The sequence below is a fragment of the Manis pentadactyla genome, chromosome 16 (assembly GCF_030020395.1).
Source record: "Manis pentadactyla isolate mManPen7 chromosome 16, mManPen7.hap1, whole genome shotgun sequence".
In the NCBI taxonomy this organism is placed as follows: domain Eukaryota; kingdom Metazoa; phylum Chordata; class Mammalia; order Pholidota; family Manidae; genus Manis; species Manis pentadactyla.
Genome location: NC_080034.1, coordinates 25418175 through 25444142, shown reverse-complemented (window position 1 = coordinate 25444142; position 25968 = coordinate 25418175). Strand labels below are relative to the sequence as shown.

At 42.4% G+C, this 25968-nt stretch overlaps 1 protein-coding gene across 6 annotated transcripts in view; it reads right to left on the bottom strand.

The window, feature by feature from the left end:
* Window positions 1-835: 835 nt before the first annotated feature.
* Window positions 836-25968, bottom strand: part of ADGRF1 (adhesion G protein-coupled receptor F1) — a 49027-nt gene continuing 23894 nt past the window's right edge. For 4 of the 6 annotated variants that reach the window (XM_057493825.1, XM_036927415.2, XM_036927414.2 and 1 more), the window contains 8 exons: window positions 24514-24674; window positions 23233-23396; window positions 21388-21576; window positions 18378-19745; window positions 16738-16779; window positions 15726-15785; window positions 12432-12498; window positions 837-2244 (listed from right to left, as the gene is read on the bottom strand). In XM_057493825.1, the coding sequence (XP_057349808.1) occupies window positions 2150-2244; window positions 12432-12498; window positions 15726-15785; window positions 16738-16779; window positions 18378-19745; window positions 21388-21576; window positions 23233-23396; window positions 24514-24674 (2146 nt within the window). In that variant the 3' untranslated portion in view covers window positions 837-2149. Of the gene's footprint in view, window positions 2245-10849; window positions 11220-12431; window positions 12499-15725; window positions 15786-16737; window positions 16780-18377; window positions 19746-21387; window positions 21577-23232; window positions 23397-24513; window positions 24675-25968 lie in introns of those variants that run through there. The other 2 variants (XM_036927417.2, XM_036927418.2) reach the window with 2 other exon arrangements.

The following is a 25968-nucleotide window of genomic DNA, read 5'->3' as shown; positions in this document are numbered from 1 at the left end:
AATGCAGACACGCAGTCCAGATTCCACATTTCGGACCACTGTCCTAAACTTCCTCAAGTGAATGCATACATACAAGTCAAAATTCCTTTTTGGGAAACAAAGAGTCAGCCTCACTACCTCACAGTCACACCTTCTACACATATTATACTTGTATTTGGAACGTAAACTTGGGCTCATTTGAACACTCAGTTAAAGGTATATTACTGTCCCATGTAACACCACGTCCCACCAGCACCTGAAATGCCAGGATGAGGAAAATGTACCCACAGTGGTGGAGGGGGAGGGAGAAAGGAAGATAGGCCTGGGAAAAACATCTGAGGCTGGTGGCTGGTCTTTCTTACTGAGAAAAACAAGGGCAGAGGGAGAGATGGGCTAGAAAGGGTTGTAATGTGGGAACCTGAGAATACTGTACATTTGGAAATGCCCAGGTAGAAGTTAATAGCGATGCTTCTTTATATACTTCTAAAGTTTATTTTAGGTTAACAAGGAAAAAAATAATTAAAGATCTCCCGGTTTGTAATTCTTTAGTATGCTTCCTTTTGAAAGCCTCCTTTTGCCTGGGCTATTTTTCTTAATACTTGTCAAGGGTCATTAAACATTTTAGGATAATGAACAAGAAAAAGAAATATACATAGGGATCCCGCTCTCCTTCACGACCCTCTGTGGTCTTTTTCCTCATTTTTAAACAGGTATTTCCTAAGCCATCTGGATAGAACGCCCCAGTACGAATATTTTTCTTGATTAAATCCCTGGCACACTGACATTCATAGTTTTAAAAAACTGGGTTCATTTTCCCACTTTAAAAAGGAAATTCTATTTAACACCTATAGTATTCAGACACTACACAAGTTGCTTTCTTTACTTCTCCATTAAAGCCTCCCAGTGACCCAGCAGGTAATTGTCATTTTTCCCATTTTACAAACAGAGATGAGAGAGCTTCTTCCAAGGGGGTCAGTAGCACAACTGAGATCCCAACCCTTTATCACTGGCCCTGATCAACTGCACCTTTCCTCAAAGCACCCTGCTTTGAAGCAGTAACGATGTCATATAGAATCATGCTCCAGTTGTAAAATTAGCATTATTAATATTATTCATCGCCACCATTTTTTGGAGGCTTCCCAGCTGCCAGGCAGTACGCAGCGAACTTCCGGGCTTCCCTCGTGTGCTCCCAACAATAATTTTATAGGGAGTTACCACCTTGGCTTACAGCTGAAGGAACTAAAGTTTGGCAATGTAACCAAGTTCACACGTTTAGTAAGTGTTGGAGCCGAGCCTCAAACCCTTGCTTTCCTAACAGTTACATGACATTGCCTCGAACCCTGCCATCCAGCAATGAACACTTCTCCGCTCCCATTACCTAGACTTTCTTGATTCGTGAGGCTCCCAGGAGTGTCAGCCATAGACGATGAAACAAAAAAGTCCTCACTCCCACCCTCTACCCTCCCATCTAAGGGGGACTCCAGAGCCTGCTGGTGGTAATCTCTAGCCCCCCATCTTGATGATTCCCAAATGTGAGTGTGCACCTGAGTCCCCCGGAGGCCTTGTTAAAACGTTAAGCCCCTGGGTCCCACTCCAGAGTTTCTGACCTAGGAGGTCTGTCCAAAAATTAGCATTTCTAACAAATTCCAGGTCACATGGGTGCTGCTGGTCAGAGATGCACTTGGAGAATCACCGCTCTAAAGAGAAAGCAGGGCGCTTCCTGCCATGGCAGACTTTAAAACATAATTGTCAACATAAATTCTGCAAATGATTCCAGGAATACGACTTCTTTTTATTACTTTTTGAAATTGATGGAGATTTCCCATAATCCAGTAAAAGGGAAGACAAGTGGGGCTGGCCACCCACCCAGCCTACTTTAGCAAAACAAAGTCACATTATCACCAGCACTGGGCAAAGATTTCACATCACAAAGACTTTCCCTTGGCGGTGTGCGGCGGCATGTTGTCACTGAATTCACAACTGCCTTGTCTGGGCACGGCTGGAGGAGACAGCTCTAATAACCCGGAAACCTTATCCACAAAAACTATGTGTCCTTTGGGAGTGCATCACACTGGGGCGCTTCTCTGCTCTGGTTTCCAGCAACAGGTCCCAATTCCAAAGGGGTGTTGCCTCCCATCTGGTTGGCATAAATGTAGCTGTTGGAAATGCTTTATCTATGATTCCTACCCAGCAAGATAAGGTCTTGCCAAAACCACTTGGACTGGTCCTCTTTGGTGATAAATTTTTCTTCTCCCAGGGTGTTACCTAGGAAGAGATAGAGAGTCAGAGCCGGAACTGGAAGGGATCTCTGAGCTTATCTATGGAACTCAGACCTGTGGCTCTACAAGGGAAACTGAAGCGCAGAGAAAGGACTGAGGCCAGGTGGAAGCCAGCGCCCACCAGGACTCTGTCCCAGAGAAAACCCTCCACATCAGCCCCAAAGGAGGCCATCAAGGAAATGTAACCAGGCACAACTGGTTAGGATCAAGGCAGGTGAAGCGTAAACGGGTCCTGGGAGGATGAACGACTGGACTTTTCCTCCATCACCGGCTGTTTCAGTTCTTTTCTCAAGTTCCAGCCCTGCCCCGACCATGCCCAGGTGATCAGGAGAATCTGGAGTGAAGTATCTGCAACAGTTAACTTCATGGCATGTGTTAGGAATGGTATTCTTTTCAAAGACAGCCTCTGGGTCCAACATTTATCCTAAAGGGATAAACCCTGATTCATAAAGCTTCAGGCATCATGGCTGCCTGTCAGGAGTGAGGTGGAGCGGAGCTCTGGGAGCAGGGTCCCCTCCCACTGCTCATTCTCACCCTGGGCGGGTTACCCAAGCTCTGAGCCCCGGCTTCCTTGATTACCAAAGGGGGGAATAATGCACAGCATACCGTGTGCTCTGAGTTTCAGGGGAGAGAAGCTATGCTGAGTCTCACACAAAAGCTACGATCATGAAGTCTACATCATGTCTGTTCCCTCTCCCACTCTGTCCTTCGAACACTCAGCGCGCTAAGGCTGGCCCTGGAGTAAGGTGAGGGCGAGGAGCAAACTGCAAGCAGCCCAGACCTTCCCTGATGACACTTGGACAACCAAGTCAATCCCTGCTTTACACGTAGCCGGTTTTAGGTTTGTTCGTTGTTCCCTCCACCCCAAAGGCCTTGGGTACCAAATGGAATCTGTCAAGAATTTGAGAAATTCTGTCTTGGAAGGGTGGTTTATATCTGCCAAGACTGTATAAAATATACCAGACTATTTCCTCCCCAAGTAAGAGATGAATCTAAAAAGCCAAGAATATTCCCAATCTATTTTGTACCACATGCTTGAATTAACTTTGTATTTGTCAAAGGTAATCAAGATACATCCTGTTGATGTAGCCCAAATTTACATAAAACATTGGTTTTCTAACAGGTGAAAATCCTCCACCAACCGTGGCTAATTCCTGCCTTGCTTGGAAGCAGCCTTCACAGCTCCCCAATACCCTTGGGCATTCACGCAGGAAATACAAGTATTGTTTGCCCTCCCCAAACAGAGCTATGTTCTTAGCTCCCTAATCTCTTTGACCATACAAAACACAGCAGGAACACTGTAACGTGTTCCTAATTAGAGCAGCTGGATTAAAACGCCTTTCATACCCCAAATTCCAGAGTGGATCCCAGGTGTATTTAAGCTTTGAGCAATTTGTCCAGGATGTATTTCTTGGTCAAAGTCTGCCCCCTCGAGTATGATAAAGGTACATACAGCACAGCTCTGCTGCCTTCTTAACAGAAGGCAGATTGTCTTTCCATTTAAGAATCATTCTGTAGGGCAAATGATTTCCCTCATCTGTGGAGTATAATAACAAAGCAAAACTGAAGGAACAAAACAGCAGCAGACTCACAGACTCCAAGAAGGGACTAGCGGTTACCAAAGGGAAGGAGTTGGGGAGGTGAGTAGGGAGGGAGGGAGGGAGAAGGGGATTAAGGGGCATTATGATTAGCACACATAATGTAGGAGGGTCATGGGGAAGGCAGTATATATAGCACAGAGAAGACAGGTGGTGACTCTACAGCATCTTACTACGCTGGACAGTGACAGCAGTGGGGTGTGTCAGAGGGTACTTGATAATATGGGTGAATGTTGTAACCACAATGTTGCTCCTACGAAACCTTCATAAAATTGTATATCAATGATACCTTAATAAAAAAAAGTTAAAAATAAAAGAACTTTTCTGTAGGAAATAGATTTGGGACTTTCCCAGAAACTTGCATCAGATTGAGAAACATTCCAGGTACTACAGAATGACTATCCCTCACCCCCTTCATTTGTCCTGGAAGCATCAGAAAAACTTGGAGAAACTTAGTCTTTCTAAAACAGCTAGTTACAATTCAGAAAGAGCTTATGCACTGTAAGGACAGGCAAAGCCTAAACATGATTCCATTCGACGTATTCAGTGTGAAAGTTTCTAACTGTGGGATTTCTTACTCTGAGTGCCAAGTTTGCTCTCACATCAGTGACCTTCATGTTTTAAACTGAAATGGGCCTATTGTTACCTTCCTTGACTCTCAGCCATATTTAACCCAGTTGCTATCCTTGAAATCCTTCTTGAAATGCTTTTTTACTTAGCTCCTGGGCCATCACATTATCCTGGTCCCTTCTACTACATAGGCTGCTCCTTTTCATGTCCCTTACCTTGTCTTCCTCCCCTCCCCACCTCTAGAGGATGGGGTGCTCAGGCTCAATGGCTGGACCTCCTCACTTCTTTCCCCACACCCAGCAGGTGATCTCACCTGTTCTCATGGTTTAAGCAACATATCTAGGCCGATGACTCTAGGAATGTATCTCTAACCCAGATCTTCCCTTGACCAGTAGATTAAGACACCCAGTGGCCTCTTCGACACCTCAGACTGGAGGTCTCAGGCATTTCAAAGAGCTGAAGCAGTAGACCAGTGCCACGTAAGGTTGGAGAGCAGTGTGGCCTCTGAGTTCAAGCAAATGCATAAAGGAGACTTCCAACTTTAGGATATCCCATAATCTTTCCAATTTATACACACATATATATATACACATGCATTTATACATTAAATATAACCACAGTTATGGATATGGTTTCAAGAGTCAAATAACTCTATAATTCCCTGCTTCTCAGAGACAATCTCAACTGGTTTAGTTCATTCTTCTGGTATTTATTTTCATTTTTCTAAATAATGATTATCATGCTTCTTGGTTTCTCAGTTTTATTGATTTCCAAAAACAAAAAAAGAAGATTTATATTTCTGTTGCCATCCACCAAACTATACCTCCTATTCTCTACCTTCCCAATATACTTCTGTTATTCTTTTGGTTATATCAAAGTCAGTTTACATTATTGGCACTTTGTATATGATATTCATAGCTGAGCTTGGTGGTATGTTGTTTTTCCTTTTCTACACATTTTGTTTCTTTAAGATGCAACCACTTTTTTTCACTTGCTTGGATTTCTGTGTTCTTATCAATATTCATCCCACCCCACCCCCAGGTATGTAAATCTCTTCTAAATAATATTCTATCACATTAGGTGTCCTATCATTTCCATTTTCTTGAGGAATCTCCCCTATAGGTCCAGCCTGAACTGGCCCCACAGCTGTGGTCTGGGTAGCAAGGTTCCCACTGTTCTCTCTTCCATTGAATCTTTTATTTTGGGGGTGTCCCAAGTCATCTTTTTGGGGGGTTTATTTCCACATTTAGTGCAGTCCATTCCCCAACAGCTTTTGGGAAAGGAAGCATTACAGGAAAATTTGGCAAAAATTTCTATGTCTGAAGATACCTTTATTCTTCCTCACACTTAATTGCTTCTGGGTTGCAATCATTTCTTCTCGATATTTTGAAGGCCTTCTCCACTGCTGTCCAGATTATAGCATTGCTGTGAAGAGTTCTGATAGTATTCCGATGTTGACCCTTTATATAAAACCTATTTTTTTCTTTTTGAAAACTTTTGGATTTTTTTTTTTTTAATTCAGTGACCTTAACTTTCACCATGATGAAGGCTTAGTCCAACTGGGATGCTATAACAAAATACCATAGATTGGGGATCTTATAAACAATAAACATATATTTCTCATAGTTCTGGAATCTGGGAGTCCAAGATCAGGTGACAGCGCAGCTGGGTTCTGGTGAGGACGTCTTTGGGGATGCAGATTGCTGACTTCTCACTGTGTCCTCACGTGGTGAAAAGGGCTAGAGAACTCTGTGGCATCTCTTTTATAAAAGCACTAATCCCATTCATGAGGAATCCACTTTTATAACCTAAGTGCTTCCCAAAGGCCCATCACCTACTACTATCGTGTTGGTGTTAGGTATTAACATATGAATATGGGGCATACAAACATTCAGATCATAACTGTGGGTCTATTTTCATCTATCATCCCCATGAGTGTGGCCAGGACCAATGACTTACTCCTTAGAATATGGCAAAAGTTATGGTATGTCACTCCTCTGATTACCTTACCATATACAAGACTGTCTTAAAAGCAGACAAGAGTAAAAGGCTCTTCTTGCAAGCCTAATGACATAAGTGGCTGTCTTGGAGAATTGCAGGGAAGTATAGGTGGCTTCTAGGTGTCAGAGTAGCCTCGAGCCAATAGTCAGCAAATATCTAAGTTTCTTATTCCCACAACTGCAAGGAAATGAGTGCTGCCAACAACCTGAATGAGTTGGAGGTAGATGGAGATTCTTACCCATTCGAGCCTCCAGATGAAAATGCAGCCCAGCCCACACCTTGATTTCAGTCTTGTGAGACCCTGCATAGAAGACTCATAAGCTGTACCTGGATTCCTGACCCAGGTGAACTGAGGTAACAAATGTGGGTTGTTTTAAGCCACTAAGTCTGTGACAATCATTTTTACACAGGGATAGAAATGATTACAATGTCTTTCTCTTTTGTTGATTCTTTTATTGTTTTCAGTAGCATTTTCGAAGGGAGCTGATTTAAATGTGCAGGTAATCAGTGGGTTAGACAAACATGGCATATGGCATGTGATTAAACACACTTTTTAAAAAATCTTTCATCATCCTTTTAAAATGTATTCAGTGGAAAGAGCCTTTTTTTCCCACCAGATATATTCCAGATATTACTCCAACATGCTCAGGTAATAGCAGAATTTTGGTGACTTTAAGTAGCAAACACGCTGTCAGTTTGGTAAAAAAGATGTCTAGTCTCGTGTAATATTAAAAACTCCAATAATTTAGCATTCCATTTTTCTTCTTCCCAACTGAGTCCTGCTGTGGGTTGACTCTCACTCTGGGTCAGCTGCCTTTGCTGGGTGACATTTTTGCTCAGCTTTTGTTAACTCTCCTTCCACACTGGGCACTGAGCTCCCTTCCCCCAAATCCAGGGAAAAGAAGCTTGTCTTATGAGATGAAGTCACCTTCATAGGGTGTCAAGGCTCTCTGTGTAATGAGGGAGGGTACATCCAAGAACTCTTCAGAAATTCCTGACCTCTCTCACCTGCAATCCCTTTAACCAATGCAAATTCATCTATATTACAAGTGGTCACTTGTGACTCCTTCCTCATCCCCTGATCAAGCCTCATGTCCAGCTTCTTGCTGCTGGGACCCCTCCACCACTTTGGATGGCCCTCAGACAGTGCCCAAAATAGCCCCATATTGTGTCCCTCCCTCCTGTTTTTCTTACCATCATTGGTAGGAAACACACACACATATATGTCCTTTGCTCTGACGAATTCTAGGCATGCAGACAGGTCTCAGTACAGAGCCCATCCAAGGTTCCACTACCCCAGCTGTGGCCTCAGTTCCAGGCAATCAGACCCTAGTCAGCCACGTGTCCTAATTGCTGTGGTCCAATAGAAGGCTGAGAAGCCTTCTCTCATCAGGTTTGAGGTCAAGGGGCAAGCATCTCTCCCTCTCTCCTCTTTGTGGGTAGATGGAGTCAGGAGGATCATGGAGCAGCTTTCTCCAAGGAATTCTTCTGATGAAATTCTCTTTTGACTTGTATATCTTTGTGGAGTATGGAGCCATCTACTTGGTCTATAGTCTCTTCTTTTGTACATGTCACTTCGGTATTTCATGTATGCCACAGCTTGGACCATATGGAACATTGCATTTTGACTTGCTGTATACATGTCAATTTAATCTACCATCATTAACTAGAAGTTCCCCTTGCTTTCTTTATTTGCATATTATGAAGGTTGTTCATGTCAGGAGGCTAACAGATACTCTTAAGTCTCTCTCAAAACAGCCTATTCAGAAATCTGTTTTATGTCCTACTTGAACATGTCTGCTGAATGTTCAGTGTTTCCATGGGACTGTGTTCATACACTGCCCTAAGTAGGACATGCTGTGGCAGAAAGCCTGGTCTGAGCACCAAATTGTTGGCACAGAATTTATATGCTCTACTGCCGTCTCTATCTGTGACTCTTATATGGGCATCTTGAAAATGCATCCATGTCTTTTCTCTCTTGTCAGTAGGATAGTGATGAAAGTACATGGTTAGGGACTATCCAGTCTGGACTTTGACCTCTCTGGGCTTACTCTTAACTGGGTGCTGCCATTCACATCTGACCTCCCTAGCCTGACAGGCAGATTGACTTTGGATACACCCAGGCACTGGGAGCTTTAGAAAAGTATGGGATCCTAACTCTTGGCATGAACATTGGTATTCCCATGATAGGTAGGCATGGGATTCGCCAAAGTGATCAACTGTGGACATGTGAGAACCAGAATAAGAAAGGAAGGCCAGGGTGCATGGACCCAGCTAGGGTGGCTACAAATGACTGTGATTATGGCCTAGAACACTGCAGGTGGCTCCATTAATAGTACAGAGTGTGAAAATGGCACCCGATTGAGTACACAGCCTGTGAGGCCATATGCAGTGGCCCTGGAAAACTGTGGCCACTATATCTGTGGGATTATTCCTCACCGTTCCCTTGGAGACTTCAAAAAATAACTTAAAGAACATATAAAAAGACCCTAATTTCAATTCAACAGGCAAGTAAGAGTTCTAGCTACTTGTTAGGGACCGAATTGTGTCCCTTCAGAATTGTTATGTTGAAGCCCCAACCTCTAATGGGACTGCATTTTGAAGTAAGGCTGCTAGGGAGGTAGTTAAGGTCAAATGAGGTGATAGTGGTGGGGCACCAACCTGACAGGACTGGTGCCCTGACAGGAAGAGGAAGAAACACCAAAGAGCTCTATCTGCATGCATACAGAAAGGGGCCATGTGAGGACACAGAAGATGGCTGTCTACTATGAGACAGAAAGAGTGGCCTCACCAGAAAACAACTTTGATCTTGAGGGTACCTTGATCTGGGACTTCCTGCCTCCAGAACTGTGAGAATTTCTGTTGTTTAAATTGCCCGGTCTGTGGTATTCTGTTATGGCACCAAAAGTGGACATGACTTCATATTATAATCACAGGCTACTGAGATTTAGGACATCAGGTCTACATGTAAACTAATGACTAGACGATGCCTGGGATCCCTCATAGCCCAAAGAGTCTATTCTAATTACAATTAAATAAACTACTATTCCTTCTGATTATATAACCTTCTTTTTATTGTAATTCAGCATCTATAACTACTATCCTAGAACAGCCACTTGCCATCCCTGTTGTGTTGCTTACTTTATTTAACCTCTCTGAGCTATAGTCTTTGAAGCTGTAAAACAGGGTAATAATATTCCCTATCTCACAAGCTTATCATGAAGGTTAAATGAGGTAATATAGTCAAAGCACTTAGAATAGTGCCTGGTACATAGTGAGCACTTTATCAATGCTGTTTCTTCTTCTTTGACCTCTTATCATCATCACCATCATCACCACCATCACCAGCATCACCACCATCACCATCATCACCATCATCACCATCACCATCATCACCACCATCACCATCACTGTCACCATCACCACCATCACTACCATCACCATCACTGTCACCATCACCATCATCACTGCCATTATCATCACCACCATCACCATCACCATCACCATCACCATCACAATAATTGTTGAAGAAATCAACACTTGCTTTAAAAATGAGCAGTACAGATTTCTAGGAAACTCTGGAACCAAAGACAAATCAAAGGTCTTGGTTCTTCCAAGCACTACAGTCAGGATTGACACTCAAGGAAGCCAAGGATGGAAATTTGGAAGGGAAATGTCACTTCACATAGCATCTACTTCCCTGCTGCTCTGTATTTCATCCAATGGTGACATTAGCTGTCCAGGAGAATTACTTCTAAAAGTACCTATAGTATATTATGAAAGAAAGCTTGGGTGTTTTAGGGTATCTCCTGAAGCTGACAACCAAACTCTCTCAATTTGCCACTTAAGCAGATAAAATTCTGGGAGTAATGGACCTCATATTCACTCATAAAGCTTTCTTAGGATTGTAGGTAATTTCCAAGGCTGTTAGGGGGCTGTGGAAATGGACTAGGAACTCAGAATCCTAAAAGTCCCCAATACACGAGTACTGGCTTCTTCGGCAAGCCATTTCATTTCTCGGAGCCTCCATTTCCTCATCTCTGTACCAGGTCTTCCTGGATACCTCCCTTCACCAGACTGGGGACCAGACAGAAGTGCTTAGTAAACTGAGAAATACTGCATTATATACAGAATCACATTATTATGCTTCTTGACTAATTATTACAAAGCTACTAAACTAAAATTCTCACTTTATTTCTGATGAATTTTTACAGTTAAGTGGCTAAACCTAAAATGCAAAAATAATAAGCATAAAATCCAACTGGAAAATTATGGAGAGAAATGCCTTTTCTTTAAGGAAACTTGCATTGATGACTTTTTGATAAGAAAGTGAAAATGGTCAATCAATTTTATCTAAGGGCTATCTCATGGAGTTTTCTTACTCCAATTTAGATGATTGGAAATGCCACATGAATAACTCTGTTTTATGAAAAAGGAAACCATAGTTTACAGGCAGTGAAAAACTGGTACAATGGGCATAATTTTCAACAAAATCTACCTCATGAAGCAATTCCTTTAGATCTAGCCACTTGAAAATGAATCGTTCCATTTCATTGAAGATAAAGAAGGCAGTGATGAAGCCACTGAAAACTCCTCATTTTACTCCCAGACACTAAATCAGAAAATTCCATCTAATATTGAGCTAATTTCTTCACTGACATTCAGCTCTTAATTGTCAAGTTGCTCCAAAAATCTTTCCTTGATCATGGTTCCCAGCATCATTCATTTGATAAAAACTGAGTTAGCATGATGTTGTTAGAGGACTCTCCAGTATGAGAAAGTGCATAAGTGCCTACGACAGGAAAAAGAGGGTAAGAATCATTGCGACTATGTTGGAATCAAGCATGAGACCAAAATGAAAACAAGCCCATGCAATTCCTTCCAAATCTGGACAGTTTTAGGAAGACAGCAGGGAAAGATACAGAATGTAACTGTCAATAGGCACAGCATTTCACTAAGGAACCTAGGAACTTGGATTTGTCAGGCACCTCTCATTTGAGAAGAGAACTACCACATCTCTTTGATATTACTACGAACGGAGATTACATAGATCTGAGATCACGAATGTTATTGCTGTAAGAAACTTTACTGATCTCTTAGTTTTTTGTTTTACTGGTGGGGAATAAACATGCAAAGAGGTTCAGAAATTTGTGAAAAGACTGGTTGGTGACAGTGATAACAAGACCCAAGGCTTCTGAATGAGCACACAGAACATTCTGGGAGGGAAGGGGGAAGTGCCTTTTCAAGTTCAGACACCCAAACTTTATCTGGAATTCAAATAATTTTGAATGGAATCTAAAATGAGCTGCCCATTTCCTTACCTTGATAAGGATATTAACATAATTTAATGTGAAATGGGTCTCAGATTCACCTTACAATGCAGTATCTCTTCCACAACCCCCAAGCTCCACCCTTCTCCTCCAGGAATACTGCAACTCTTTGCAGGGCTTAAATACCAGTCTTCCAGTAGCTGAATTTTACTGACTTTAGCAATGGCCAATATATGAGCGCAGGAAACATGCATATCACAGGCAGAGGCGACAGTGCTCTCTCACCTCTAACAGGTACTGGCTCCTTCCTTTCCAGGAACACTTTAGGGAGGACGATATGTCCAATATCAGGGCACAAGCCCCAGGACCCCTGTCCACTGCTCAGAAGCTGGCACAAGAGTGATTATCCAGTAAGGACACAATTGGTGTTAGTCTAGCCACCCTCCTTCACCCCATGGCCTCGATGATCAATGTCACAGACTTACATAATGTCTAACTGAGGAAATGGTGCTACTTCATGATGAAATTAAAAGTGACCCTCACTGGTCTCCCTGAGCATCAGATAGCCACAATGGTGCGTCCGCACTGAGCACCATCCAGATGAACTCGGGGCACACGGCACGCTGATACGCTCACAATTCTCACGTGATTTTTTTTGCCATTGAATTTCCTCATGCAGTGTACTCGCATTCTTTCTTCCTACCTTTTACAGCCTTTGGTTTATTATAACTCACCTTTGTGTTGCAGTGGGTTGAAAGACTTTGCAAATTTGGTTTTGGCAGATCCCTCTGGTGCATTCTGCTGCATAAAAGAAAAGCAAGTCACTTGGACATTAATTATTTTCATGATGGTCTGTGTTCCCCGAGTTCTTGATGTCATCAACGATCCTTAATTCCACTGGCCTCATGCACCATTGTTTTTTCAAGAAATTAGAGTACTTGCTTCCTTAGTCTTCTACTTTAATCTATTTAAATAAGAACTTCTTTCTAAGTGAATCATGTAGTCCTGTATATTCTCACAACTTTTAAGAACAAACTAGAAAACAGCTTTCAGGAAGATGTCATCCTTTACATGTCCCTGCTTACATTCTTTTTTGGTTCACACATTTATCACTAGAAGCGGAACCCATGGAGAAGAACAATACTTCTAGGAAAAATGGTCTCTGATAGACTTTTGCTTTATTCTCACTCATCTTAACCTTCAAATCTATTTGTGAACAAACCTTTGTTCACTGGAGCACAGACCACACAGAGTTCACGTATTTTAAAACCGAAATAAAATTTTTAAAATAAAGAAGATGCACTTATTGGGAAAGATAAAAGTGTTACGATACATTATATCCTTTTCCCACTCGTTAACTGAATTATTCAGTAATTTTATACCTCAAATTGAGTGACATTGTGTGCCACACACTGTGTCAGGCACCAAGAATACTGAAAGGAATAGGTTGCATTTCCTATTATGGTCTAGGTCATGAGGAAGCTAAATCAAAACAGTAGAAATAGAATCTTGTCCTATGCAGTAGGTAGCCCAGTGGTAGTTTCCTAATTTTCACTGAAACATGTAAGTGGCCACATTGAACTCTAAAAAAAAATTATCATAGAGATGAGAATGAGAAATATCTGAAAGTTCCAAAGCAAAAGAAATAATTTTCTAGAATTTGGAGCTCTGTAAACACATAATACTACAGCCCTAAAGAAAAATACTGAGGTCATGATCTTTGCATTTAAAACTGCATCTTGCCCCATTTGGAGAGAAGAATCTTAGATTACAGGGACTCAGGGATTCTAAATGGTGTGGGGAAAAAAGCAGCGTCTTCAGGTATGTAAGGTTATATGGGGTTAAGCCATTGAATAACAGGACCTACATCACTGAAACTAAGAATAAAGAATCCCTTCTTTGTGGAAGGGTAGTAGCCTATAGCAGCTCCCCAGAATCTGCCCCTTGGTGAAGAGTTACAGAAAACATGATGGGGGACAATGGAAGGGCCAAGAAGGGACCCTGAGCCCTAATAGGAAGAAGGTTTTGAGAGAAACCACACTGTGGGGCCACACAGTGTTACGGTGGCTTGAGGGATGGTCTTTGCTGAGAACATTGCATGTGGCTTCTTCTGTTCCCTTCAGCCAGTTGCCCAAATTTTCACTGCTCTTTTCAGGATCCCTACTTCACCATCCCTTTTGCCAACTCATAGTGGACAGCCTGATCTCCTATTTCAAAAACATACATATATATGCAGGGCTGAATTTTGTACACGTTGCTCTATCTGCATCAGCCGTACACCTCCTATGTCTAAGGAGAAGGCGAATCCCTCTGTCCTCAGTCCAGCCACTCAGTGCGTCTTGCGGGAATCCTCTTCCATCAAGTCAGTAGCCCTCTCTCCTTTCTTTTCTGACTCTCTCTTTGGCGGCTTATCCCTTCCAACATATGCTCACATCCGGGCGACTCAACACCACCCTGTCACTCCTGATCCTGTGTCTGCATCTGGTCACCACCCTTGTTCCCCTCTCACTCATAAGCGAGTTTCTTGACTGGGGTCTTCACACTGAGTGTTCTGTCTTCTCATCGCTCCTCAACCACTGTGAGCTCAGTGCCTGCTTCCTTGTTCACGCTTCCTCGGAGAATTACAAATACCCCTGTCTTCTTCTGTCCAATGCACATTTATTTCAAAGCAAATGAGCCACCTAACCAGAAAACAAAATCCCATTATTGTCACCTGATTTGAAAGCAAAATTGGAGAAGGGTTACAAACTCTCCCTGACCCCTGCCGCCTTCTGGAAGCGTCAAAACTTCACACTTAGAAACCAGGAGATCTTTACTTTTATTTTTGCTTTACGTGACTTTTGGGTGTTTTTCTCTCTGTGGTTTTCAAATGAGAAAAATTCTGACAGCCTGCATTGTAGGGTGGGGTGTGTCCTGTCTCGCTTTATTAACTAAATGAAGTCACATGGTAGGTCCCTCCTTTTCTTAAGAGTAGTGAATAATTCATTAGTTCCACATTTTCTGGTTCAAGGGATCTTAGTTCTTGAAGACATAAAGTCAAATCACAGAATGTTAGAACTTCTGCTTTGAGTAACTAGCCCAACACTTCACTTTTAACAGTCAGAAAAACTGAAACCTAAAGGTTTCCTAAGATCACACAGTCAGCTGGCTGCTGTGTCAGAACTACAGGGCAGACCTGCTGCTCATGGACTATTGCTTCCTAATCACAGCAGCACCCTTGGCTATGAAAGGCAGACCCAGGCACATTTTTTAATGTCAGAGTTTAATTTCTTATTTTTTATTTCAAAAGGTAATTTGTCCCTTGTAAAAACCTCTAACCATCTATGTAGATTTTCATACACCTAAGTCAGTTGACTATCAAACACAGAAACCTCTGCTTCAGAACCCTTTCTGAAAGGGTTTTGTTTTGCAGAAAAACATAAGTCTAAATTAACATCAAAAATACAAAACATGGATGTAAGTACTTTTGTTCCTAACTATGCTCTCACATGGATTGCACTTTTGTAGCAAAGAATAAAACCAATTGTCTGTTTCTGTTCAAATTAGTTAATTTGCAGACTTAGGAACTAAAATTGCAAGGGTTAAAATCAGCTATACCAGCTTAAGAGGGAAAATTTAGAGAGAGCATTTTATATACTAGAAGTTAATCAAGACCTCACCCTGGCTGGTGCAAAGGGCCAGGCAGAGAAAAGGGCCGTATGACTCTAGACAGTGGGAGATAAGTCAGACTAAAACAACGCTGTTCATAGCACCCACAGACCTTGATGCCTGAGCATCCTTATGGCTCTCCATGCCTCCTCATTCATTCATTCATTCACTCAATCACTCATTTACTCATTCATTCACTCACACAACAGCTAAAGAATATTGACCGTGTGTTGGCACAGTGCCACATACTTAAAATATAATGGTGACAGAAATTCAAGAGGTTTATGCAAAAGTGGGCTTGCTGTGGGACTGCATAAAGATGAAAGTAAAAGCAAAACTGGAACTTCACACATGGACCCATGGCAGTAGGAGATAATTACCTTTGATGCTTGCTTCCAAGGGCCAAAAGGAAACAACTTGTTGAACAGCAGTTGTCGCAGCTGTAAGGGCAACAAAGACATATTGAGGAGATACACAAATACAACCACACATAGACAAATCAAACACAAAATTGCAGATGAAAATTGTTATTTATTGGTGTTTCCTGAAGGCACTTCACAGACCATAAGCATGGGTATCTGATGAAATGATTTCTTTTCTTTTCCTATAAACAAATCTAGAATTAAACAAAGAACAACAGTACTGAAAGCCATAATAATTGAAATGCTAGACATTAGTCATTAGCAATAATTGTTAAATTGAAGTTTATCTTCAAAATGAGGAGTTTCTTAAACATATGAATAGTGTAAACAAGAGAATTATGTAGTCCAGTCAAGAACAGCAAATAGCTTCTTTGTAAACAGGTTGACAAGCATGTGCAACAATTGTGCTAATTATAAAATATTCTTATCTTATTACTAAAACCAAGTCTACATCTATTAGCTTACTGTCTTTACCTCTCTCCGCAGAACTGCTCGGCACTTGGGAAAAATAGTGAAACAAATTTATTTGATTTTGTTCCTTTTACCTTTTACTTACATGGGTTGTCCTCCATTAGGAATTTTATCTAATGTTAGAGGCTCCTTAATATCTAAAACTCTAGAAATATAGAAGTATATATGTCTTTCAGCATATTCTAAGTAAAGTGATAAGTTATAGGAATAAAAGGAAAACCTACCCCTAAAGAAAGTACTTTTTCTGTTTAATTATTGCCAAACCATAATTTAAGACAGAAAATTGTTAAGTAAAAATAATTTCCCTTTTTTCTGTACTATTCACATTATGTTTTATTAATTCTATGTAGCTTCATTATCAGTCAGTGTTTAGTTCTTCCCACCCTAACTGAGCCTGCTTTACACAAATTATAGAATTTGATCACAATAAGGGCCAGAACTGAAGGGGAAGGGTCAGTTGCCTGGGCCAGAGAATGAAGAGATACCTGAATACACATACCTTACTATCCAAGAGCGTTCCAAAACATAAGATGAAAAATCCCTTAAAAAAAAGGAATAAAAGAATAAATCATACATATTGCCATGTTCTTTTGCAGCAAAGAAATCAGTTATATGGAATTCTGTTCTGTGATAGCACCCAACATCGAAGTTCTTTGCTTGTCTGTCTCCTAGGCTGAGGGCTCCCTGAAGACAAGGACACTGTGACCGCCACAGTGACTGGCACAACGCCGAGGAGTCACATCTAGTTCCACTGAAGGTATAAATATGTAATTGAGCCAATAAAGTGCTAAGTACACATGAGCTTCATTTTCCTGTCATCCTAAACCTAAAACAAAAAACTTTCATTTGCCTCTGTATTTCAGTCTTGCTTCAGAAGTCCTTAAATAAACATTTACTCAGCGTCTTTGATGGCAGCAGGTGCTGAGGTCAAACCATCAGGCCAAGTGGAAAGTGGTTCCTCTGTCAGCCTTTCCTATATTCCAGTGGGGGAACCACTAACAGAAGCTTTCTTGGACCTCACTTGGTGCCTCACATACGACCACAGGCCTGCCCTTGGCAGAAGCTCCCCACGCCTGTCACCATTAGGTGCGCAGCCTCGGAGACTGCCACCTGTACTTCACCCAAGTGTTCACCGGTGTGAAGTAAGCGGAGAACCAGTGCATTTAGGAGACACCTATTGAGTGAGCATTTCCTCAGTGCCAGGCACTGTGCCAAATGCTAAATTATTCCACTCCATCTTCACATTTCCTCTATGATGTGAGTAAAAATATTATTGCCCTGCTTAACAGATGCGAGAATTGAGGGACAAAGAGATGAACTAATTTGTTAGAGGTCACACAGGTGATGACATGTTTTGCCCAGCCCTCTTTTACTCTGGAGCTCAAACGGTTAACCACCACTTCCCAGAGGTGACCGAGCAAACCTTCACTGAACCAGGACTGAAGGAATCTCTTCCAGATTCATCAAAACCCGAGGGATACTTTGTCCACCTACCCTCTGAACACCCTATGATTGTGGCATGTAAAACCCGTACTTTGAGGCATGGGTTGACCTACATTTTCTTTGAAGAGCCAGATGGTAAATATTTAAGGTTTTGCTGGTCATACAGTCTCTGTTGCAACTGCTCAACTCTGCAGGTGTAAAGAAAGCAGCCACAGACCGTATGTAAATGAATGGGTGTGGCTGTGTTCCAGGAAAACTTATTTACAAAACCGTGTTGGCTGCAGTGTGCCAGCCTCTGCTCCGTCCAATTGGAGGTGCTTCCTTTCCTAGGCCCCATTCAGAGTCAACAAGTACTCCTGCTGTATCACGTCTTCCCCTGTGTGTCTTTACAGAGGTCTACACAAGAGAAAGATTCAGACAGAAGCAAAAAGCATCATGGTTTGCTATGTGAATGAACTCTAAGAGACTTAAAACCCTGGAATGGATCACTGAGGAAGTCTAATGTTCTGCTTCAAGGTGAGAGTAACTGTTGTGAAAATGCACTTTTTCCCCTATTCATTGTTGCCACGCAGTTTTGTTGATAGTCCTGCTGGAGGCAGGAGAATGTGACACGCACCAGTGAGGTCTTACCAACTTCGGTTCTCTATGATCATTCCAATTAATTACGACAATATAGGTCATTCTTACTGTTCTCACCTGGAATGCATTGAGTAATGCAAAAATAACATGCCAAGCCAGGTTCTGGGGGTCCACCATTGTTCCTATGCCAAAGCCCCAGGTGAGACCCAGCAGGGGAGTCAGAATGAGGAGGCTCTTCCCCATGCGGATGGTAGTGGCCTTGTGGTCCTGACTGAGCTTTTCTCCCACGGTGGGCCTCCAGAGCTTCGTCAGGACTAACAGCACCACAACGGAATTCACAGCCACCACGGTCAGTACGGGAACAGCGAAGGCCAAGAGAGGCTTGCTCCCATCAGACCAGTTAAGCCAACACACATCTTTCCTTCTGTAGCTGTTGCTAGGCTGTGTGACCGCGATGGTGATGACAGATATAATAAGAGGGCACCCGTAGCCCAGGCAGACCCCAACAGCCATCATCAAAGGCATGGCCATGCGGTGGAACACGAGGATGATCCGATAAGCCAGCAGGATGCTGAGCACGAGCATCCAAAAGAACAAGGAGAGGTAGAAAAGGTGCGTAAAGAACACTGCGGCTATGCAGACGCCCACCACTGTGGGGTCCACAGTGGCAGCCACAATAAAGCAAATATCAGCAATCAGGAGGCACAGAGCTATGTTCACCATGCAAATATGGCGTGTGTGTGAGGTCTGGTTTTTCTTGACCTGCTTCCATAACAGAGTTTCAATGATCAGGCATAAGATGAGACTTCCAATGGAGGTGCCCAGCCCCACAAAGGTGATCCATTTCACAATGGGAATGATGGCAGCGGGGACAAAGGGTGACATGAGCATGGAGAAGGAAGTCAGGTGAGTGCACCGGCATATCACTGTGTCTGGAGTTTCATTCACTAGGTGGCAGCCTGCATCATTCCACTGCAAATGCCTGAAATCCCAAAACACGCAATGAGGCTGGCTCAGGTTTGACTTGACCTTGGAAAAAGTTAAGAAAATTTCATTTATGGAATAGTTTTGGATAACCAGGGATATCAGGGGCCCATTGACCTGAGCATTTCCATTTTTAGTACTGGGTAGAATATTCCCCAGGGTCAACGAGGACATGCTGATGATAGTTTCCGGAAGGGGCTTCCAGAATTGTTCTGGCCCAATGAACACATGGCCTCTGATGGGAATGGAGGTATTGTCTGGGAACATTTCAGTCTGATAGCTGTAACCTGTCTTGAGCTGGCTTTTGGACACTGGAATCCCTTTCCAGTTAATGAACTCCCGAGAAAAATTCAGAGGCAGAGCTGTCGGAGGAACCAGCATGCTCAAGTTTTCTAATGTCTCCAGGAACCAGGAGCTGGCATGCTTTTGTTCCTTCAGGAGTACCGTCCAGCTGTCCACGGACGCCGAATTTAGGATATGGTCAGCTATGTCGATAACATCCTGAAATACAAAGAGAGAGGTCAGTGGGCGGTACTTAGTACTAAGTATAGGAACACTGCCCAAAGAATTGGCTCAGTGGAGGACCACATTGAAATGCATGATGAAATTCAGCTCTGTCGCTCTCCCCAGTGGAAGTTTTGGGTGAAGAAACTTGGGTCAGCAGAATCATGTAAGTTCCAGGCTGATCACCCCAGGGCATTCACAGGCAGCACACTGAGGTGTCAGCACGGGTAAGAAAAAGTCCCACAGTCTGGGCTGCAGCGGCGAGCACCTCCCTCCTCCTGAGATGGCAAATGTGAGCGCGCTCCTCACGCCTCAGGCTGAGGCTCAAACACCGAGGCGTTACTTTCAACTGCTTTCCCGTGTTCTCTTTGTTTTGCTCACATCAGAAGTTCTAAACTCACATCACGGACCTTCAGGTTTTAATTCTTGTGTATTTATGACTTTTTTTAAATAGAGGAAACTGTAATTCAGAAATCTTTAAAAAACTGGACAAGCAACAAAGAAGCATTGGATTGTGTGGGTTTTAAGGCTCAGTCTTAGTGTAAGAGATTCCTTTCCCAAACAGATCCTTGAAAGGTGCTGCGGTCTCCCACTGGATATTCTGTCTCGCTTAGGGTTCTGGGTCCGCAGCATTTTGCTGCAGGCATCTGGCACTCCGGGCGAGTTTCACGCTAACTGTGGCTTCTGGCTGGAATCCCAAAGCACACTTATTCTACTGCCCCAGGAACCTCTGCCTCCTTTTGGTTTGTGTTGTCATACTTTCTTTTTCTTTTTCTTTTTAGCCTTTTCATGTCATTTGGTTTTAGTTGGTCTCTTGTAAACAACATGTGGTGGGGCTTTGTTTTTTTTAACATGAATCTGAGCATGTTTGCTTTTTCATATTTAATGTTATATTTTGTGTCACCTCTGACATAATATTCACCTTACATAGTTAAGTATAATTGTGTGATTCTATAGCAGTTCACATTATGTAATCCCATTTTGTAAAATATTCTATACTTTAACATGTAAAATACATACATCAAAATGCCTGGTAGGATGTTTATTTAACAAATATTTATGGAGTACCTGCTAGGTGTCACTTGACATTCTTCTAAGCACTGAGGTGATACTTAAAAGGTAGGCAATGGCTGTTCTAGGGTGACCAGATTACACATCATTTATCTTTCATTTTGCTTATTTCCATTTCGTAAGTGAGCAAGTCTGATTTGCACTAATTTTTAAGTTAATTTTTAAACATCCGAACTGAAGCACGAATTCCTCAATCAAAAAAAAAGAGTTCTTAAAATATACACTACTAAAGTCAGAGCTTATGGTCACAGGAAGGACAATTGCAGATTGCAAAAAGACATAAAAAATTTGACACCTCTATCACTGAGTATCAATCAAACAGTGCAGAGGATCATCCCTTCCTCCCAGCTGGGCGCTGCTCAAACAGCCTGCCTAGAAGCAACCGCCTCTCACTTTGGACTAGCATAGTTGAACCCATGAGTCCCTGGTATTTGAAGAGAGGGCAGAAAACTCACACAAATACCATGGTTCTTTCAGCTTTTTCATTAGTGACACATCAACTCAGGCTCTTGTTCCTGCTATGAGATCAAACATGTAAAATGAACATTCAAGCACTGGTAGACCGTACCTCCATTGTCGAACTGGATACCCTGAGATGGCTTGCCAGGGACTGGGATGAGACATTGCCCAGGATCGATACCACAGAAGCCAGATTCCCAGCCGTGGTCAATGGGCTTTGCCGAACAACCATTGAAAGATTTTTCATCAAGGATGACACTGTTGTACTGGTGGCACTGGTTGCAGTCAGACTGAAATCCTAGGAACAAAATTGGTGAAGTTCAAGAAATGGTGAAATGCTTGTGTTCCATCAAGTTTAAATCAGATTTCTTGGCCACATATAACCAACATTTGTACATGCATTGTAATGCAGGATAATTATAATTATATAACAATGAGAATAAGAAGGATGTTACTCAGGCTTACTATATTCCAGATATTGTGCTAAATTCTTAACCAGAGATTCATTTGTTTAGTCCTTATTCCACCCTTTGGGAGTGATATCATTATTATTTTAATTTTATAATTAAGGAAACTGAAACTTTAAGAGATTTGTTAAAAAGCATTTTCATATAAATTATTACCCTAATTATAGGGAAACTGATGTTCAGTGAGATTCAGTGACTTTCCAAATAGTATTCAGTTAGGCAGTGGAAAGGTGGGGTCTGCTGGCACTAAATCATATCCGCTATACAATGCTGAGAAATCCCTGTAGGATGGATAATGAGGAACATACATGGAGATTTTATTACACTTTGTCCCCAGATTTGGGGTTTTGCTTCTTCCTTGAAGCTTCCACCTTCTTCCACTATCCTGAGTTAGCCTGGCAGGCAACCCCGAAGGGATATTTCCTTCTGTTCAAAACAAGTCAAACCTGGAGCCAGATCCCCCCTGTATTCCCTTGTGCCCTTCTTGGCTGACAGTGCTATTCTCTACCCAGGGCACCAGGGATCTGCCTGCCCTCACACCCTGGGGTGGACAGTCCCAGCTGTGGCCTGTGTCTAGAACTGAGGCAAAGAAGACAAGATCAAGGATAGACCCCAGAAGCCATCTGGTCCAATCTCCCTCCCCAGCTAATGGATGAGGAAACTGAGTCCAGAAAAGTTGCTGTAAGCATTCTGAAGTCCCTTGATAAATATCATTCTGGGGTTCACCGCTGCAATAGGAGGATCTCTGGCTGGGACAACAGTTCTGCTCAACATGAAGATCTACAGCAGAACAATGCCTGTCAACTGTGAACTTGGAGTCTTTCATTCCCATGACTCAAGTTCTAATTCCCCACATAGAAAAATTTGCTTCCATTTTTTTATCTGCCTTATCTTAACACTTGAATTTCTAAGAGAGCATCATGTCGAAGTCATTGTACTAGACTGGAAATCAAATGACCATGTCTCTAGTCCAACATTATTGCCACCAGAGGGTTAGCCCTTTAGTCTTTCATTTTCTGCTCTATTAAAGGAGATTGGTAAGCCAGATGAGTCCATTTCAGTCCCTCCATCCTATACGCCTCAGTTACTGACATGTGCACACCCTCATTTTTACTAAGTTTACTGCTTCTGACTTATACTTTCACTTAGATCTTTGATTCCCAGGCTTTCTGGGCTCCTGCAGCCAGCTTAGTTGTTGCTTTACCATGTACTGTAGACCTCATTCGCATCGATTGGCTTCTTTGCAGCACCCTCCCCACCAAAACCACCAACTCTGATAGCTTCTGACTTTCTCAGCTGCCACCCAGACTCTGCTAGCCATGCCCATACTTCATGGGTCTACCAGGGGCTGATTTCAGCCTCAAGTTCTGTGCACTGACCACCAAGACAAATTGATGCACGTAACCCTCCACCTAGCCATGCTTACTGGGAGATGCCCATGGGGAGACGCAAAACCAGGGCGAGTCTACTTGGAGGAAGTGCTTTACCTTCTTCAGTTCTTCCAGCTGAGAGAACACACACTTCTCCCAGAGAATCTGCCATCCTGAGGACTTGCACCTGGCCTTGACGTTTCCAGTGTAGCCACGGCTACAGGGGACAGTGAACTCGTCATTCTTAGATGCAAATCCAAAGACAATGCTGTTACAATGGGCTGCAAAGGAATGGAAGTGAAGAGGACTGATGTCTCTGAATGCCCTGGCACTCTGTATAAACCATAAAGCAGTATTTTAGAAATCATACTTTCAGGGGAAAAAAACCCAGGCAAAATTCAAGAGTAGAAGGAGCTTGTCTTTGATGCCCAGCTTCATTCCCATCAGCACCCTTTTCTCCTTCCTGATGCCCTACCCTGCGTGGGCCTGACCCCTGTCCCTCTAGGTATCTGGTCTATGCCAACAAGCTCACTTTGAATGGCCTACCAACTAGTAAGTATTAGGCAAATATAAGAGAGAGTGTGATCACTCCCAGGAAATATTTTCACTCTTTAAGGGAATGCCAGAAAACCAGAAAACCTTCAAGATACTCTGGAATAAGCAGTAATGATATGGTTAAATGATAGGCAGTTGCCATTTGGGGGTGACATGTCCTACTTTGTGCCCCTTTAAAAGCCTCTCACATGGTGACAAGCCACTAGTTACTCTTGCAGCTGGCCCTCAGTAACACATTCTTACCACAATTGGGACTGGAAGATGGTAACCTTGAAAAGAAGATCCACAAGAACTAATGCTTTTGGTTTCCCCACTGCTACATTCTAAGTGCTTAGAACTTTGGGCATTTAGTAAACATTTATTGAATACATGTTGCTGAAGTGGCACAAATTTTGGTGCAAGAGGTTTAAGATTGAATGTGAAGAAGTGGTATGGGTGTTGTGTGCAGGTCTGTGTGTGTTTGTGTGTCTGGGTGTGTGTTAAAGACATGGATGCACTGAATGCATGCATTCATTCCTTGATTCTTGAGATTATGGTTCAGGAATATTGTCAGCCCTGGGGTACTTTCAACATGTATACCAGTAAAGTATTGCTGAGTCATTTCTGTCACAGACTGCTGTGAAATCAGTCTTCCAAGACATTTACACTAAGAGGTGGAGATGAGTTCACCGATTAGCAAGGATCTGAAATAGCCACCTGGAACTGAGTTTCACTGTGGTGGAGCAGAACACCAGCCTGTTTCTACCGAACGATTCTGTATCAGAAACATCTCCTGAAGACACATATGAGCTACTAAATAAAGGACTCCCTTAACCTAAGCAGAGGAAGGGAATCTAGTATTACCTTTTCCAAACACTCTGAAAGAGTCGTCTTTGAGTGGAAATAGCCTGTGAAGGCCTGCCTTAGCCTTCTCAGACACATGTTCAATGGCTGCCAGCAGCTCAGATAGGCCCCTGGAACCAACAACTTCATACCCAGCCAGGATGCTTCCATCTCTGTAATGACTATGTGGAAAGAAAAATGTAATTCACTCATTCAATCACTCAGGGCTTCACTCTGTCTGTGCATGGCATTGAGTCCATAGGAATGAGTCAAACAGATCTGATCCTTGTCTCCAAGGAACTGGTAGGTTACATTCTAGTGGGGAAGGCAAAGCAAAGAAGAAAAAGTCACCACCATACATGAGTATTTATATAATTGTGTGTGTGTGTGTGTGTGTGTGTGTGTGTGTGTATATACATATATTGATATAAGAATCACAGGTAGAGATGAGGTCCACTTTATGTAAGACTGGTTGGGAAAGGCTTCTCTGTGTGGAAGGTATTTGAAGCTTAGGCCTGAAGGATGAGGAGAAAAGGCCAGCAATGCAAAGAACATTGGTGGAGCATGTATGAAGGTCCTGAGGCAGGAAAATGCCTATGAGTTTGACAGAGGTAAAGACTAGCTGTCAAGTCAAGAACTGGAGTTGCTTTTCAATGAATAAAGGCTTCAAAGTGCATTTTAACTATCCCAGGCAAGAATAAATTAAGAGTTGAATAGAAGCAATTTAAGTTAGAAGACTAAATGAATACTGGTAAAACTGAAGTTCAATGAGCAAGAGAGAGATGGGTAGGAGATGGCATTACCAAAGTACACAGGAACCAGATCATATAGTAACTTAGAGCTTGAATTTTATTTTTTATTAAAAGGTTTTATTCTTTATTAAAAGTTGGTAACACGATCAGATTTGTCTGGATGCTGTGCGACAACAGACTGAGGGAGGCATGTAGGTAAGCAGGAGGACTAATTAGGAAAGAAGTGTTGGTGGCTTGAACTAGTTGGGTGGCAGGGCATGTGGAGAGAAGTGGTCTGATTCAGGTTGTCTTTGAAGACTAAACCATAGGAATTGTTAATGGCACACATTTTAGGTATGGGAAAAAGAAACCAGTATGACTGTAAGGAATGGAGAAACAAATCACAGTACACTCATACAATGGAATACTACAGGGCAATAAAAAGGAAGGAGCCACTGATGCTTAGGAAAACAAAAATGGATCTCAAAGACATTACACTGAGTGAAAGAAGCCAGACACCAAAAAAAAACACTCGTTGGATGATTGCATTTGCATAACGTTCTAGAAAAGGCAAAACTAATCTATGGTGATAGAAATAAGACCAGTGGTCATTTCTGGTAGGGGAGTAGGGAAGGACATGGAAATCAGCTAGAAATGAGTACAAGGGAACTTCCATAGTGGTGGAAATGTTCTGTCTCGATAGGAGATGGCTTAGACAAGCATTTGCAAAGCTTATTAAGCTGTA